At 39.5% G+C, this 13,914-nt stretch overlaps 1 protein-coding gene across 1 annotated transcript in view; it reads right to left on the bottom strand.

The window, feature by feature from the left end:
- LOC119399383 (rac GTPase-activating protein 1) overlaps positions 1-13,914 on the bottom strand; it is a 53,338-nt gene that overhangs the window by 17,161 nt on the left and 22,263 nt on the right. The window contains exons 9-12 of the mRNA XM_037666206.2: positions 6,180-6,355; positions 4,401-4,473; positions 4,158-4,266; positions 1,629-1,867 (exon numbers count right to left, since the gene is read on the bottom strand). Of these exons, the coding sequence (XP_037522134.1) occupies positions 1,629-1,867; positions 4,158-4,266; positions 4,401-4,473; positions 6,180-6,355 (597 nt within the window). The remainder of the gene's footprint in view (positions 1-1,628; positions 1,868-4,157; positions 4,267-4,400; positions 4,474-6,179; positions 6,356-13,914) is intronic.

The raw sequence follows: 13,914 nt of genomic DNA, 5'->3' as shown, positions 1-13,914 counted from the left end.
GACAACAAATTTTTATCAACCCAGTTTTTTACGACGCAATGGAAAGCTGCCCCTCTGTGGTGGTTAAACCAGCAGCAATTGATTCCAAAAGCATGTGGATATTTTGTAAGCAGAACTTTTCGTTCCTCGTCAAGCAACGCTGTGAACGATAGCAATGTCGATAGCTCTCCTTGCAAACTGTTCATTACGCACAAGGTTCTGCTTTCACAGGAGTGACAAACTTTGGTTAACCATTTTCATATTGTCATTTATTGTCATTTTTAACAGTTCTTGAATATAAAAAGCAGGAAGAATAAGTTTTCCAAACGCTCATCATCATGCGAGGTCTCTTTACCACCCAGCAAACAGGTGCTCATCGGAGCTAATCGTGAAGGCACTCTTTGCCCTTCTCCCATTCGTTGGTAGGTGCCGTTAGGCCCTCAACTAACAACGTTCATAGGCCCTCAACTAACATTGTTCATGCTGCCGCTCATGACCAATGAATCATACGTCAAGCGAAGGTGGCGCCACTGTTCTGCTCAGTACAAAGGCATATCTGCACGTTTTAAGTTAGAAAAGATTACGATAAAAAGACGTACCGCATTGCAACGCTAAAATAGAGACAATCAACAGCGTACACCAGTAAAACGTTACGTGAGTGCCTTGATATGAATCATTTTCTTTTTTGCTGCGCCAGGCACCAAAAGTAATTTTCAGTGAAGCAATAAAATTATAAATCCGTGTTCAACGACAAAAACAGGGTTCCTTTTAGCCTATACAATAGACAATCTTTCCATTAGTAAGGTTATCTCAATTCGTGTTCCGAGCGGTTGTCTGTCCCTTTAAGGACATGTCGGACACCTCCGACGGCAATATTGCACCTTTGAAGAACATGAAGGCAGCATCGAGTTGCTGCAATGAAAACAGCGTGAAAACAGGATGGAGGGTAAGAATCAAACAACATAAGTGCTGACAAACTGTGTGCAAGTTTATTAAAGATGATAGTCTTTCTTGGGGAACTTAAACGCAGAAATTTTGGTCTGTCTGTGTCTGTCTGTCACCCGATTCAGCGACACGGCCAAAGTTGAACCACTTGCTTACCGACCACCCATCTTGAACTGGTACGGCTGTTCATACTTGTGAACGTTGTCTATCAAAAAGTAAATGTTACATATATCTGAGGTGCAACATCACTAGGTAAGTGTTAGGAGGTGTGTTCCTTTAATAGCAAATACATAGATACGCAATTTTACAGACCCTAGTTTCTTAAGTTGCGCTGAAAATGCCTATGTGTACCGACAAAAGCCCTCTGACACGGAGGAAGGAAACCCTCTGCACAAGCTCATGTTTCCCGACGTATTGCTAGATGGCGTCCATATCTCACGCAGCGCCTCCTCTATCATCTTTACACGGCATTTGCAGCGGAGCACGCAGATACGTGGCCAATTTTTCAATGGACAAACATAAGTGCTGCTACATAAAATTATAAAAAATGTGGAGATCAAAGTTTTTTTCAGGCCCTGTCATCCCACATTGCAAATTCAGAGCTGCATAACAGGAGCAAGAGAGAAAACATGCACAGCAGATATTTTTTGAAGAATAAATTTCTACTGAGATTTGTGAAAAGTAACAAGCCTTTCGAGTTTTACCTGTGCCTGCTGCTCAGTCTCTGCCAGCAAGTTGGGCACTGCGGTCATGTCATTTGCAGAAAATCCTACAATAGTTGGTCCGAAAACACGTGCCAAGTTGCTGATGGGCATCTTGGTCTCGTGATGGCTGGCCACATTCTGCAGATGCAGTACCAGCGCAGCCAGTGTGTCTCTGTTTGGCTGCGGCAGTTGTGTTACTGCCTGCCACGTGGCCCATATGCGGTCTCCATCATCCAGCTCTGTGCCACCCAGCAAAAAAGCCATCAGCATCCGCATACTAGTACAACCACAAGTTTGTTCAGTAAATATGACAAAATCTCAAACCTTTAGGAATTGAGAAAAAATTATGCAGGACTAGCCAGGGGAATGGTTAATGTTCTGTTGCTAAACTGATTCTTACGAGCTACAAATATACCATGAATCACAAAACGAGCAGTTAGCTTATGCCAACTATTCTTGCCAACATGTAAAGTGAACAAGGTTGAAGCTTTTTGCAGATGAGAAACTATGTTTTGTTAGTACCAACTTCATAAAGAGTACTGCAGACTGGGCAAGTTGGTGTGACATAAATGCAAAAGTATTTCTAAAGAAGCCGCCAGTGCTTTGTAATCAGTAACAGTGGTGATTAATCATCTAACATCATAATTATAACTTATTACAACAATGTGATTAGTACTTTGTAGGCCAGATATGAAAACACCTTTTAAATGTGTGCAAAAGAACGTCTTGTGCAACCTTTTCCCACACCGAAAAGAAAGTGAGTGAATGTTGGATCACAGTAGATTTGCAACTGGAATTGTGAAGTTAGTTAATTTAGCATGAGAAAACGAAATGTCGAGGAGCACAACTGCCATACTCTTCAGAGACGTCCAGAAAGAGCAAGCATTGTTGTATCAACCACCAATCTACTTTGTTCCGCGAGTGTAGGGCTGTGCTTGCTGTTATAGCATGCATGGTGCACATATGTTAAATTAGGCAGAGATAACACAGCTGCAATCGTTTTCGGAAACAGTGTCGTCAACATGGTCACCTACTAGGGTATGGCAGTTTCGCTCTTCAGCATGTCTGGTTTCGCCAGTCAATTTCATCAAATTTCATCACTCCGCGAAAATTACCAGTGGCAGCAGCTTTTTGGAGATCTCAAAGCAGCAAAAGGCTCTTCGCAGGAAGAACTTCAATTCTCCCATTTGACCCAACTGCCTGTTTCCTCTAATTATAAAGTTCAATTTAACCTACTTTAATTTCTTCAAATAATCTTGTAATTAATGTGTAGTCATCCTAAGATGCCTGCCACCACAGAAAAATTAATTATGAAGGCAGCAAGCAAATATCACACTTTCCTTATCTGTTAGCTTTTTTCGACATTTCCTGAAAACGTTGAAAGTTGAAATTTCAATATAACGAAGTAAATTGCAGATTTACTGTGTTTGCACATTATGGAAAATGTAGAATGCATGCTCAGTGATAGCCCATCAGGAAATGTTGAGGAAACTTCACTTTAATGAAGTCCAACACTAAAGAATACTTGAAACAAAGATTTTCTGTGATGTAGTTGGCCCTCTTCTCCCAGTTGCTATTCAATTGCTACCATCTTGTTGATGTTCCTGGCTGCATTTTTATCCTAAGATTTTACAGCAACGTTTGCGAGACTTACAAACAGGGCCAAGAGATTTATGAAGTGTCAGAAAGGGCAAAAGGCAGCAGTTGAGGAGAAAAAGTACAGTGTGGGGCAGTATAGCACAAATGCAACCACTGACATGAATCCGGAGCATTGAGATAAAGCAATTTATGCAGACAGCAAAGCCACTATCCATGAACATCTTGCACAACCATGTTCTGGTAACAAGAGGAGAGAACACCTATTTTAAGATGGGGCCGACAAGGATGGAAACCTGCCTTTTAATAGAAGCAAATTGTAATGAAAAAAAAAAAAAATATATATATATATATATATATGGACATATATATACAACATACATACCATATTTACTCGAATCTAAGCGGATGTTTTTTGTTCGGAAAAACAAACGAACAAACAAACAAACGAACAAACAAACAAACAAACCGATGTGCGAAAGCGGGGGGGGGGGTTGGCTTAGATTTGAGTACAATAATTTTTTTTCTGGCCTTGCGAATTTCGGGGGTCGGCTTAGAATAGGGGCCGGCCAAGATTCGAGTAAATACGGTATGTATGTATATATATATATATATAAATTTTCTTTTTAATTGGCACCGTCAAACTTAAATCAATGGCAGAAAGCCTACAGTTACCAAAATTTGGCAACACAGGTGGAGACACAGCAGCTGTTGCGATTTGAGTGACACATTACATGTAACATTCTTGTTTCAAAAAGAGCATTTTACACCTAAGTGTTGGGAAGCACAGCAATGTAATGCCTTTGGAAAAGGGACTATACTGACTAGTTCAGCTGCAAGATTGTTCAAGTTAGCTTGTGAGGTTCAAGTGCTCTGTATTATTGTCACAAAATTATTCGTCCAAAAGGCTCCATCCGAGGCCTCTGAGCTTACGTGCTGCATCAACGAACGTCTTCCAAAGAGACTTGACGATGAGAGTTTCACGTAGCGACCGTAGGAAATCCTTTAGGACACCACACACAGCATGGATGTCAGCCTTGGACTGAAAGAAAAAGCAGTTGTCTGCAATGCAGAATTGCAAAGCTACTAGCACACCTCGCCAAAAAATTTAAAAAAAGTTCACATTTTTCATATTGTCAATGCGCAAAATATGGCCGTGATGAACTCAATACGTACCATGTTGGGCACACCCTTGCCTCGTTCAAACTGCTGTCTCAGTTCACGTACTTCTCTTTCTGCCCCAGGTATCCTGTGCATAAATAGACATGAAGTAAGCAATTTCTACTTGTGACAACTTTGGAATGCTTGCACAAACAACTCAATCCATGGGTAAGCTTTACAGGCATCAACAGAAATTTCATGCAAATGGCAATGCACTGCCATCCAGTCACTTGCAGAGAAACACACTGTACTGCTCATCCTGTATGCAGTGGTGGAAAAGCCATTCGACTTTACTTGTAGCTGCACAGAATTGGATTTTTAGTAGGGGTGTGCGAATATTCGAAATTTCGAATATTTTTCGAATAGTGTTTGCTATTCGATTCGATTCACACTGGAATTTTACTATTCGAACTTCCCAAAAACAAATACAGTCAACGTCCGATTGAAAGTGACTCCTTCAGATTTTCAAGATGCTTCACCTCAACACACCACGGTATTGCGGCAAAGCTGCCTTTCAAGCTGCGTTACGGTCGAATTTGGCCAAGAGACAGTCAACGTCCGATTGAATGTAGCCCCTCAATTTTCAATATGCTTCACCTCATCACACCCTCGTATTGCGGCAAAGCTGCCTTTCAAGCTCCGCTTCGGTCGCAAATGTATTAACTCAAGAAAACGCTGGTTCCAACATGGAGATGAAAGATGTAGCAGAGTTGGGGGCTCAATTAATGCTGTTTTAAGCTTGAAATTTAGGCAGGAAGTCCGAAAAATCGGACGCCGAAGCTTTTTAGCATCCAAAATTTCAGATGTTCTTATATACGAGGCAGATTTGGAACTCCGGACTTGAAGGGACCTCACCCTTGTCCGCCACATCAGTTAGGCTTCCACAAAAGTCGAAAGAGGAGGAAAGACTGAGGAAATGGAATCTTTGCCTATCACGTGTAAAGAGTCGTCGGCAACATTTCGGTTGCACTAAATCATGTACATAAATACAATTCGGCCTCTACATTGGCTCATTCTTGATAACACAACTACGAAACACCACCCGGCAGTGCTTCATCAACCTAGCGAAAAGAAACACTTTCATGTTGCTAACTCATAAGAATATTCTTAGGAATCCTCTCTAACTTTTTTTTTCTGCAATTTCGCTTTGAAGTATTCGAAATATATCCTAGAAATATTCGATTCGATTCGCACTCACACTTGAATATTTGAATTTGCTTCGCACCCAAAATTTTGCTATTCGCACAGCTCCAATTTTTAGCTGTGCCATGACCAGTACCACAAATTTGAAGCTATGTCCAACATGCATGAATGAACCAGATATTGTCTCAGTTTCAGCTGAAGCAATCAATAAAAATAGTAAAGCTGGTTTTATGTGCACCAATGAGGCATTCAAGCTAAAATGTGACAAATTCGTTTCATGCAATAAGATGGCTTTTCCTGTGCACAAGGCCCATTGCACGAATTGAACATGCAACAGCAATGTGCATTTGGCAGGCTGCATACGATCAAGGCAGAAACCACCTCCAATGGCTGTCTGTCATGCAAACACTTTTTGTTAATTATATTGTCATTATTTATGACTGAGAAACCAGGCAGTAAAACCATCAAAGGTTGAGTTATCTATTTTGCAAACTTGTGCCCAGCAAAAGGAACACTCAAAGAACAAGCAAGTAACACTACAGTACAATAATAGTACAGAAAAACAAAATACAATAAAAAATGTACAGAAAATTTCAACCAATAAGGCACTTACTCAAAACAAGCAAAGAAGTGACTGAAAAAGACATTTACCGATAAAGTCCTACATCTTGCAGTCCTCGTCTTTCCACCTCTTGTATGCAATGGATAACAAGAGCAGGTACCATTGGTGGTGTAGGTGTCACATAATCAGAGATTATTGTGCCGCGGCGGCCTGCAGTTCCACCTTGTGTAGGTGTCTGGCTGGCCGGAATGCAAGGCAAGGGCACCTGGTAACAAGGCACATGACCCACGATGACACAGCACAATGATAGCTTTTATCTGTAGCTGTAGAGTGCACACATCCAAGCCAATATTATCACCGACACCCACAATAACAGATTTTGCCAGAACACACCAACTGGGTCAGGTAGCAGCAGCAGAAGTCATGTAAATCCAGTTAGTATTGTGAAAACTGTAGGCGCACCAAATAGACTTGCCCATACTGGCAGTATGTTATTATGCAAGGAAATACTGTTCACAGACACATACAAGCTCAGGCGTTCAAGCAACAGTGGCAAATTCACACTGGGTGGGCATCCTTAACAGCACAGTCAAGCAAACAAGCAGGAGATGAGGTTGCACTGCTTTATTTTGGAAGTTGCCAAACAAAGAGTGGGACTGAAATTCTAGAACTTGAACTCTGGTTGAGCAGCTACTAGACTTGTAAATTCAACAGCATAGTGCAGCTGTAGCCGCTGTTTTAGTCAATCAGAGCCTGTTACTACAGTTTTAATCCACAGGGAGGTTACCGATTGAAAGCCCCCTAATATTATGAACTGACACACCTTTGGTATTAAAGAGCTCCTAAACTAGCCAGCATTTAAATCAAATTTTAAGTAAACACAAGCAGCATGCACAGTACTCACGGACCAAAAGGTGAACATTTAGACTAAGTAATGCACATATACTTTCGTTTCCAGCGTCTACAGTTTATGCATCAGCCGTGTAATTTTTACTGTGACACTTCCATCAGAGCCAACATTACCTTTTGCGGCCAGATTTGCAGTGACATGATGCTCATAGCAGTTATACTAAAAAAATGCAACAAGACCCAGTTGTGTTTTCCGAGAAGGGTAATGCAGCCACCTATTATGTGCTACTGATCGTTCGTGAAGCTTCAGTTTTCATTATGTTGCATGGTAGACAATGGAGGACGTTTGCTTATGGTGTGGCAATGAAACTTTGTACCTCATGATGCATTGCATAAAGCTGATGAGTGTACAGAGGTGAAAGTACATATGAAGAGGGTAGCAAAGGTAAGTCAGAGAACATGGTGGCTGCATGGTGATTTACCAAGTGCTTATATTTGGTACTGCATTATCATTTGTGAAAGTTCTTACGACTGTATGTTCATTGTAAACTGGTACACAGTCGCCACTAGAGTATAACAAATTTTGAGGTCAGAATTGTTTAGGGGCCAATTCATTGTATGAAGCAGTTTGGACCTATTCCTATGCACCAGCACGAATGCAAGCTCTTTCTGATCCCTTGGAAGTTGGAACTTTACTCATCTTTAAGTTAGTTAGTCTTACAAGGAGCTATTTAAGTTTTGCTCAGGATGCCACATGGTACAAGTTGTCTTGCATCTTCACTCAACAGCTGTTAACAAAGATAGCACAGGCTGTGCAATTTTACAATCTCTGTACCACCACCTGCTTCCTATTTTCAGCTCGTTCGCTCTACTATACCCTGATTTAGTCAATTTTGAGCAACTGAGAAAATTACACTCAGGGTTGCCAGGTCAAAACGACAAAAAATAGCCAAGAAATTGAAAAAAAAAAGCCAAAAAGTAGCCAACTAGAGCCAAGGGCAGTAAAAGTAACCGAAAGTAGCCATGAATGTGTGAAAACAACAGCAACCAACAGCAACGTTTATACCTAAACGACTAAATGCAAGAGCCTTTTGTTGGACATGTGAATAAGTACACCAAAAACCATATAAATTTATAATTGCCGAGACTAAAGCATAAATTTTGGTTTTAGCAATTGTTTCGTGCAGGATGACAAAGTTTCCTGCGCTGTTTCAGAAATGACACTCTATTCATGCGTCTTGCGTGTCTTTTCTTAAAAGGACTAGAAGTACCAGCCTTGTGGTGGCAATAAGTGTATTCAAAATCGCTGTTGCTGGGATTGAATTGTTGTAGTCAGTTCCGCAATGGTTGCTCGTCTGATGACGAAGTCCGAGCAGTTGATATTTCCGAGTTGCAGTCTGTACCTAATCATAAGAAATAACAGACAGTTCATTGGATTTCTAATATCGATGAGCGCTGAGCGTCCTGAACACGGATTGCTTGCAATTGCCCTGTTCACTTCCAATTACTATTTAAAGTCGTGTTTAACAATAGGTGGTCTGCGAAATGAGGCCCCATGCAACAGTTTTCTCCCAAGTCCCAGCCGCATCTCCAAAACTTTTTTGTGCAATGCATGTGCCAAATTCAATTTTGGGAGCTGGAAACACGCCTTGGCCGCCGTGTTTTCACACTGCATACTCGAATTTCAGTGGCTGTGACGTCACAGGATATTGATTATTTGGTTTGTATTCGAGGGAACAAGAACGTAGCCAAAAAATAGCCAAGTAGCCAGTACACCTTTTCTATTGCCACCGGCCTAAAAAATTAGCCAAATTGGCGCAAAGTAGCCGAACATGGCAACCCTGATTACACTAACTACTTGATTTGAAATGATGCAACTTATCTTGAGTTCTTTGTCAGTCTCCAAACTAAATCTTACCTCCCCATTTATTAGCCTGGCCAGCCATTAAGAACGATCTAAAACTGTGCCCTATGATGAGAACAACACTATTACGTCACCTGTGCCAAGACTATTTCCCAATACATTGCTACTTTGTGTAGCAAAATAGAAGTAAAAAACCCTCTTGAAATTAAACTAAGCACAGTTCACAATACCAATAAAAACGAATAAGTTTCAAAATTCCAAAAAAGAGTCACTGTGTCATGCTCTTAGTGTGGGTGAATAAGTTAATATTCTTGCTTTACTAATTCTGTGGATCATGACAATGCTGCGAGCTCTTCAGGTTTCTTTACACAGACAGAACAGTTCTGTTGAACATTCGAATTCATGACTGGCAGAAAATCCAATCCGAACCGAAAATCTGGCATATGCTCTCGCTAAATGTTCCCAAATTAAACATGAACTACTGCCCCTAAGAGATGTGCAAAGTGCACCTCAAATGCTAGGTGCCAAAGTTTATTCCTATTCCTAATGAGACAGCATGGCAGGAACCAAACTTACTCGCATATCTAACCAGCTACAAGCAATTTTCCATAACTGATATCAAAGCATGATAAAGATACAAGAGGAGGCCTAGGGTAAAGCCTTTGTATGTGGTTACACAATTTCATTTAGTGTTCCATAATGAAATGCACTAAACAATGAGCCATTAGACATAGCTTGAGGTACTTGTGTTCTGCGATTTGAGTGTGCTGGTATGCTTCTGAGCGTGTATAAATTATATATGTGCATAAATGACTGTTGTGGCTTGCTGCAGTGGGAAGCGGGGGACACCGGATCATTTTTGACTAACCGAGATTTTGTGCCCCTACCATACTTACCCGAATCAACGTGCAACTTTCGTCCAAGAAAACTGGTCCAAAAATCATTTGCATGTTAAAATCTAATGTGAAACAAAACCCACATTTATGGCATTGGAAACAGCCTACTGTAAGACAATGCCACACCATCCATGGCACATGCCATGGCATGTTTTGTAAACATTTCTGCAGCTTGAACTTCGGTCTTCCGTAGTATTCTCGGTCAGTCACTTTGACAGTGATGGAAGTGACATTCTGGTTTTTGGAGTGGCCATAAGTGTTTTTGGAGCAGAAAAAATGCTAGTTTGGAGCAGCTATTTGTGCTTTCGGAGCAGGTGGCAAAATATTCCAAACGACTACTAAAGTTCGGAGCATCATTTAAGCATCTCATAAGTATTAATATTTATTATTAAACATATTGAACGTACAACAATAATTTCAAATTGCAAGAAACAAAAATTAGAATGGTCATTGAACACAAAGATGAGCAATATATATTTAAAATACCAGTACTTGTAGCAGAAATGATATAAACGCGATAAAGCTCAGCACCAAATTACAAAAGTAGCCACAATACATGTAACTGTTGCCAAAGCAGCAGTTTATAATCGGTACGAGTTCAATATGTTATTTTTCCTATTTTGGCAAAATAACCAGCATTGAAAATTTTAAAAATAAAATAATTTAAATGATTTATACACTTAAAATGCCAGTTCTTGTGGCATAAATGAGGTCAAATCTGATAAAGTGATAAATGTAATCAGTATGATATCAAACTAATCTCAAAACACATTTCACCAAAATACAGTCTGCTTGTCAGGTACAAATATACAGCTAAAGCAGATATATATAGACAACGCCAGTCTCACATTATCAACCTCCATGTTAAAAACAGGAATCTTCTCTCAGGAACTCAAATGGGGTAGGATAACTCCAGTTTTTAAGAAAAGAGATCACTCATTAGTATCTAATTATAGACAAATCTGTGTTTTGCCCCTTTTTCAGCAAGGCCACCAAGAAAATAATTGAAAAGCGATTGATCAAATATTTTAACAAATTTAATATACTTTCACCTGGCCAATTTGGATTTAGATCTGATTACTCTAGTGACTTAGCACTTGTCTCTCTGACTGACCAACTAAAGAAAGCCATTGATGACGGTAAATTTGCAGATTCCATATTCGTAGACTTTTCTCGGGCATTTGACACCACTGACCACAACATTCTTAATAGTAAACAAGAGTCAAGTGGTACAACTGGTCCTCCTTTACTACTACTACTTACGTGACAGGTATCAGGTTGTTAGTGTATGTAATGCTTATTCTAAACCTAAAATGACTAATTTAGGTGTACCACAGGGGTCAATTTTGGGCCCCTTACTATTTGTACTTCATATTAATGACCTGCCTAGTTGCCTTACCTTTTCTAAGTGCATGTTATATGCTGATGACACCACAATCATTAATTCTAACGAACATCTATCAGTAGTAGTAACCCGGCTTAAGAGGGATGGTGCAAAATTAAGGGCAGGTGTGGCAATGGGAATGGTAAATTTGGTCAGAATGTTCCATTTTTCAATTTATTTTTTTCTGCAATCCTGAGACCATGTTTTAAGTCATGGTGAAATATTAGACCAAAATAAGCAGTAGAAATTAAAAAAAAAGACACACACATTTAACCAGTGTGCTGTCATCAAAAACTATGAGAAAATGGGGCTTTAGAAAATGCAAATCTGCAGTTTTCCCTTGACACAGTGCCACCATATTGACATCATCATAAAGAGGACAGATATGGCTCAATGCAGCCACAAAGCTGCATTTCGCCAGTGAAAAATAAAACCAGCTTCCTTCTGAGTTCCATTTTCTTAGCTTTTAGCTCCATTTTCTTTGAGCTCCATTTTCTCAGCTTTCATTTTTTGAAAAGTTGCTGTCAGTCATCCCTGTGCCATTTTACAACAAATAAAGATATAAGCATTCCATTTTCTGCGCTTAGATACTGAGACATTGGTGAGTGCCGTAAAGCTGTCCATATTTGTCTGCCTGTCATACAGATTTTTATAATTGGCTTTTTGTAATAGTTGTTAGTAAGACAATATGCGCAAAAAATTTCAAAATTTTTTGTGTGCTTATTTGAATATTAAAAATAAACCAATAGCTTTACGGCACAGAATGGGCCCTTGTGAATATCCTTATGCAAAAATCTTTGACAAACTTATGTCTAATTCATAAATTAATTTTGGGATGACAATGAGAGTCTATCAAGTAATGTAACTCAAAAATTACAACAGATAGCTCAAAACCGATTTCAGTTATCATATCAGCACAACATATCACGTCTGCATGCCAAATTTCATCACTTTATCTCCATAAATAACCAAGATAGTTTCCACTGCCACGTCCCCCCTTAATAGACTTACGATTAATCCCTCTAAAACTCAATTTCTTATGTTTTCATCACAAAATAAATCACTACAGTGCATTCCACCCATTTTCATTGATAACCACTCATTATCAGCAAGTGAAGAATGCGTATACCTAGGCGTAAATATCGACCATAACTTGTAATTTCAAAACCATGTAACACATTTTTAAAAAAAGTTATCACACGGAATACGCATCTTCATCAGGGCACTGTAGGTCAGCAAACTCACTCATGAGTTGACTCACTCACTCAAATTCAGATCAAGCCGCGAGCCTGAGTGAGTTCGGCTGAGGAAAAATTTAGTGGGTCTGAGTCCGAGTGAACCCGGTTGAGAAAAATTTTTGTTAATCTGAGTCCGAGTGAGTCCGGTTGAGGAGAACATTGGCGAGTCTGAGTGAGCCCTAAGCGCAAAATACATTTGTTGAGTGAGTGTGAATGAGCTCCACCTTTTACTGCCGATCTATCATCCTATCTACTCGTCTTCTGCATTACTATCAGCCTTATATTGGCTTTCGCTTATACTCGAGTCTATTCATACATATCTCAGCGCACTAGCGTTCATGCGCCACCTCAATATTTATTGATCAGAGGTGTGAGTTAAAATGGGGGAGGGGGAAGGTGCCATGATGTCCTCTCGCAGGCTGTTTCGCGGGAAGTTCTTGATAAAGATATCTCGTGTGAGTCATGTATTTCATAAAAATGTCCTTACTGGATTGAATCCACTGATAACTCGTATTTGAATGAACAAGATCAAAATGCTTATCGTAGAGCACAGATTATGTGAGAAATTGGTGCTAAAGAGCACTGACACCATTATCAAAAAAGCTAATTTTAGGCTAATGAACTCACGAGTCAACTCGCTCACTCATTCAGACTCGGATCGAGCCATGAGTTTGAGTCTGAGTGAGTCCAGCAGAGCAATACTTTGGTGAGTCAGCCCTAAGCAGAAAATATATTATTTGAGTGAGTCTGAGTGAGCTCCACTTTTTCTTGCTGACCTATGCAGGGCACGTCCATTTTTTTCACTACCGGTACTACTCTCACTTTATTTCGCGTTTGTACACTCCCACATTAATTACTGCATAACCTCCTGGAATAACACGTACACTACTCACCTAAAACCGCTACAAATTATTCAGAACCGGCCAATTAGATTAATCACGTCTAGCCCACCCACATACAATGCTAAACAATTACTTGAAGCAAATAACATTCTCGATGTTGCCGCCCTTGTAAAATACAATCTCGCCACTTTTCTTCTCAAACTAATTAATGAAGAAACCTCATTGTCATTTTTTCCTTCATTATCTTTACTTAATACTAACCCAACTCGTTTCACGCAGCATAACTTCAGTATGCCCAAAGTGCAAACTAATTATGGAATACATTACCATTTCTAATAAAAAATCCAAGAAACCCATAAATTCCACCATGAATTGGAAAAGTTCTTGTTATGTGACATTCATTCTTCTGCATAACTGGTTTTTCGACTTGTCATTCCCTCCTTAAAATGTTTTATTTTTTATGTTATTTACATTTATAGTTTATATGAACAATGACGCATAGTTGATGATAACATCGTCTTTTCGTTGTATCGGTATCTCATTATTATTTAATTTTGTAATCTTACTATTTTTGCTAATATCATTGCCAATCAAATATTTATGTTTATATTGCATAGGAAGTCCCATTTTAGTTTACACTACGAGACCTCCTTCTGTATATCCTTACCTTGTACATTGTGTTATGAATGAATAAAATTTGATTGATTGATTGATTGATTGACATGTAGCATTGTCAATATGCTTGTATAGA

The sequence above is a fragment of the Rhipicephalus sanguineus genome, chromosome 1, assembly GCF_013339695.2.
Source record: "Rhipicephalus sanguineus isolate Rsan-2018 chromosome 1, BIME_Rsan_1.4, whole genome shotgun sequence".
Classification (NCBI taxonomy): Eukaryota; Metazoa; Arthropoda; class Arachnida; order Ixodida; family Ixodidae; genus Rhipicephalus; species Rhipicephalus sanguineus.
This window is presented reverse-complemented; position numbering and strand designations above follow the sequence as displayed.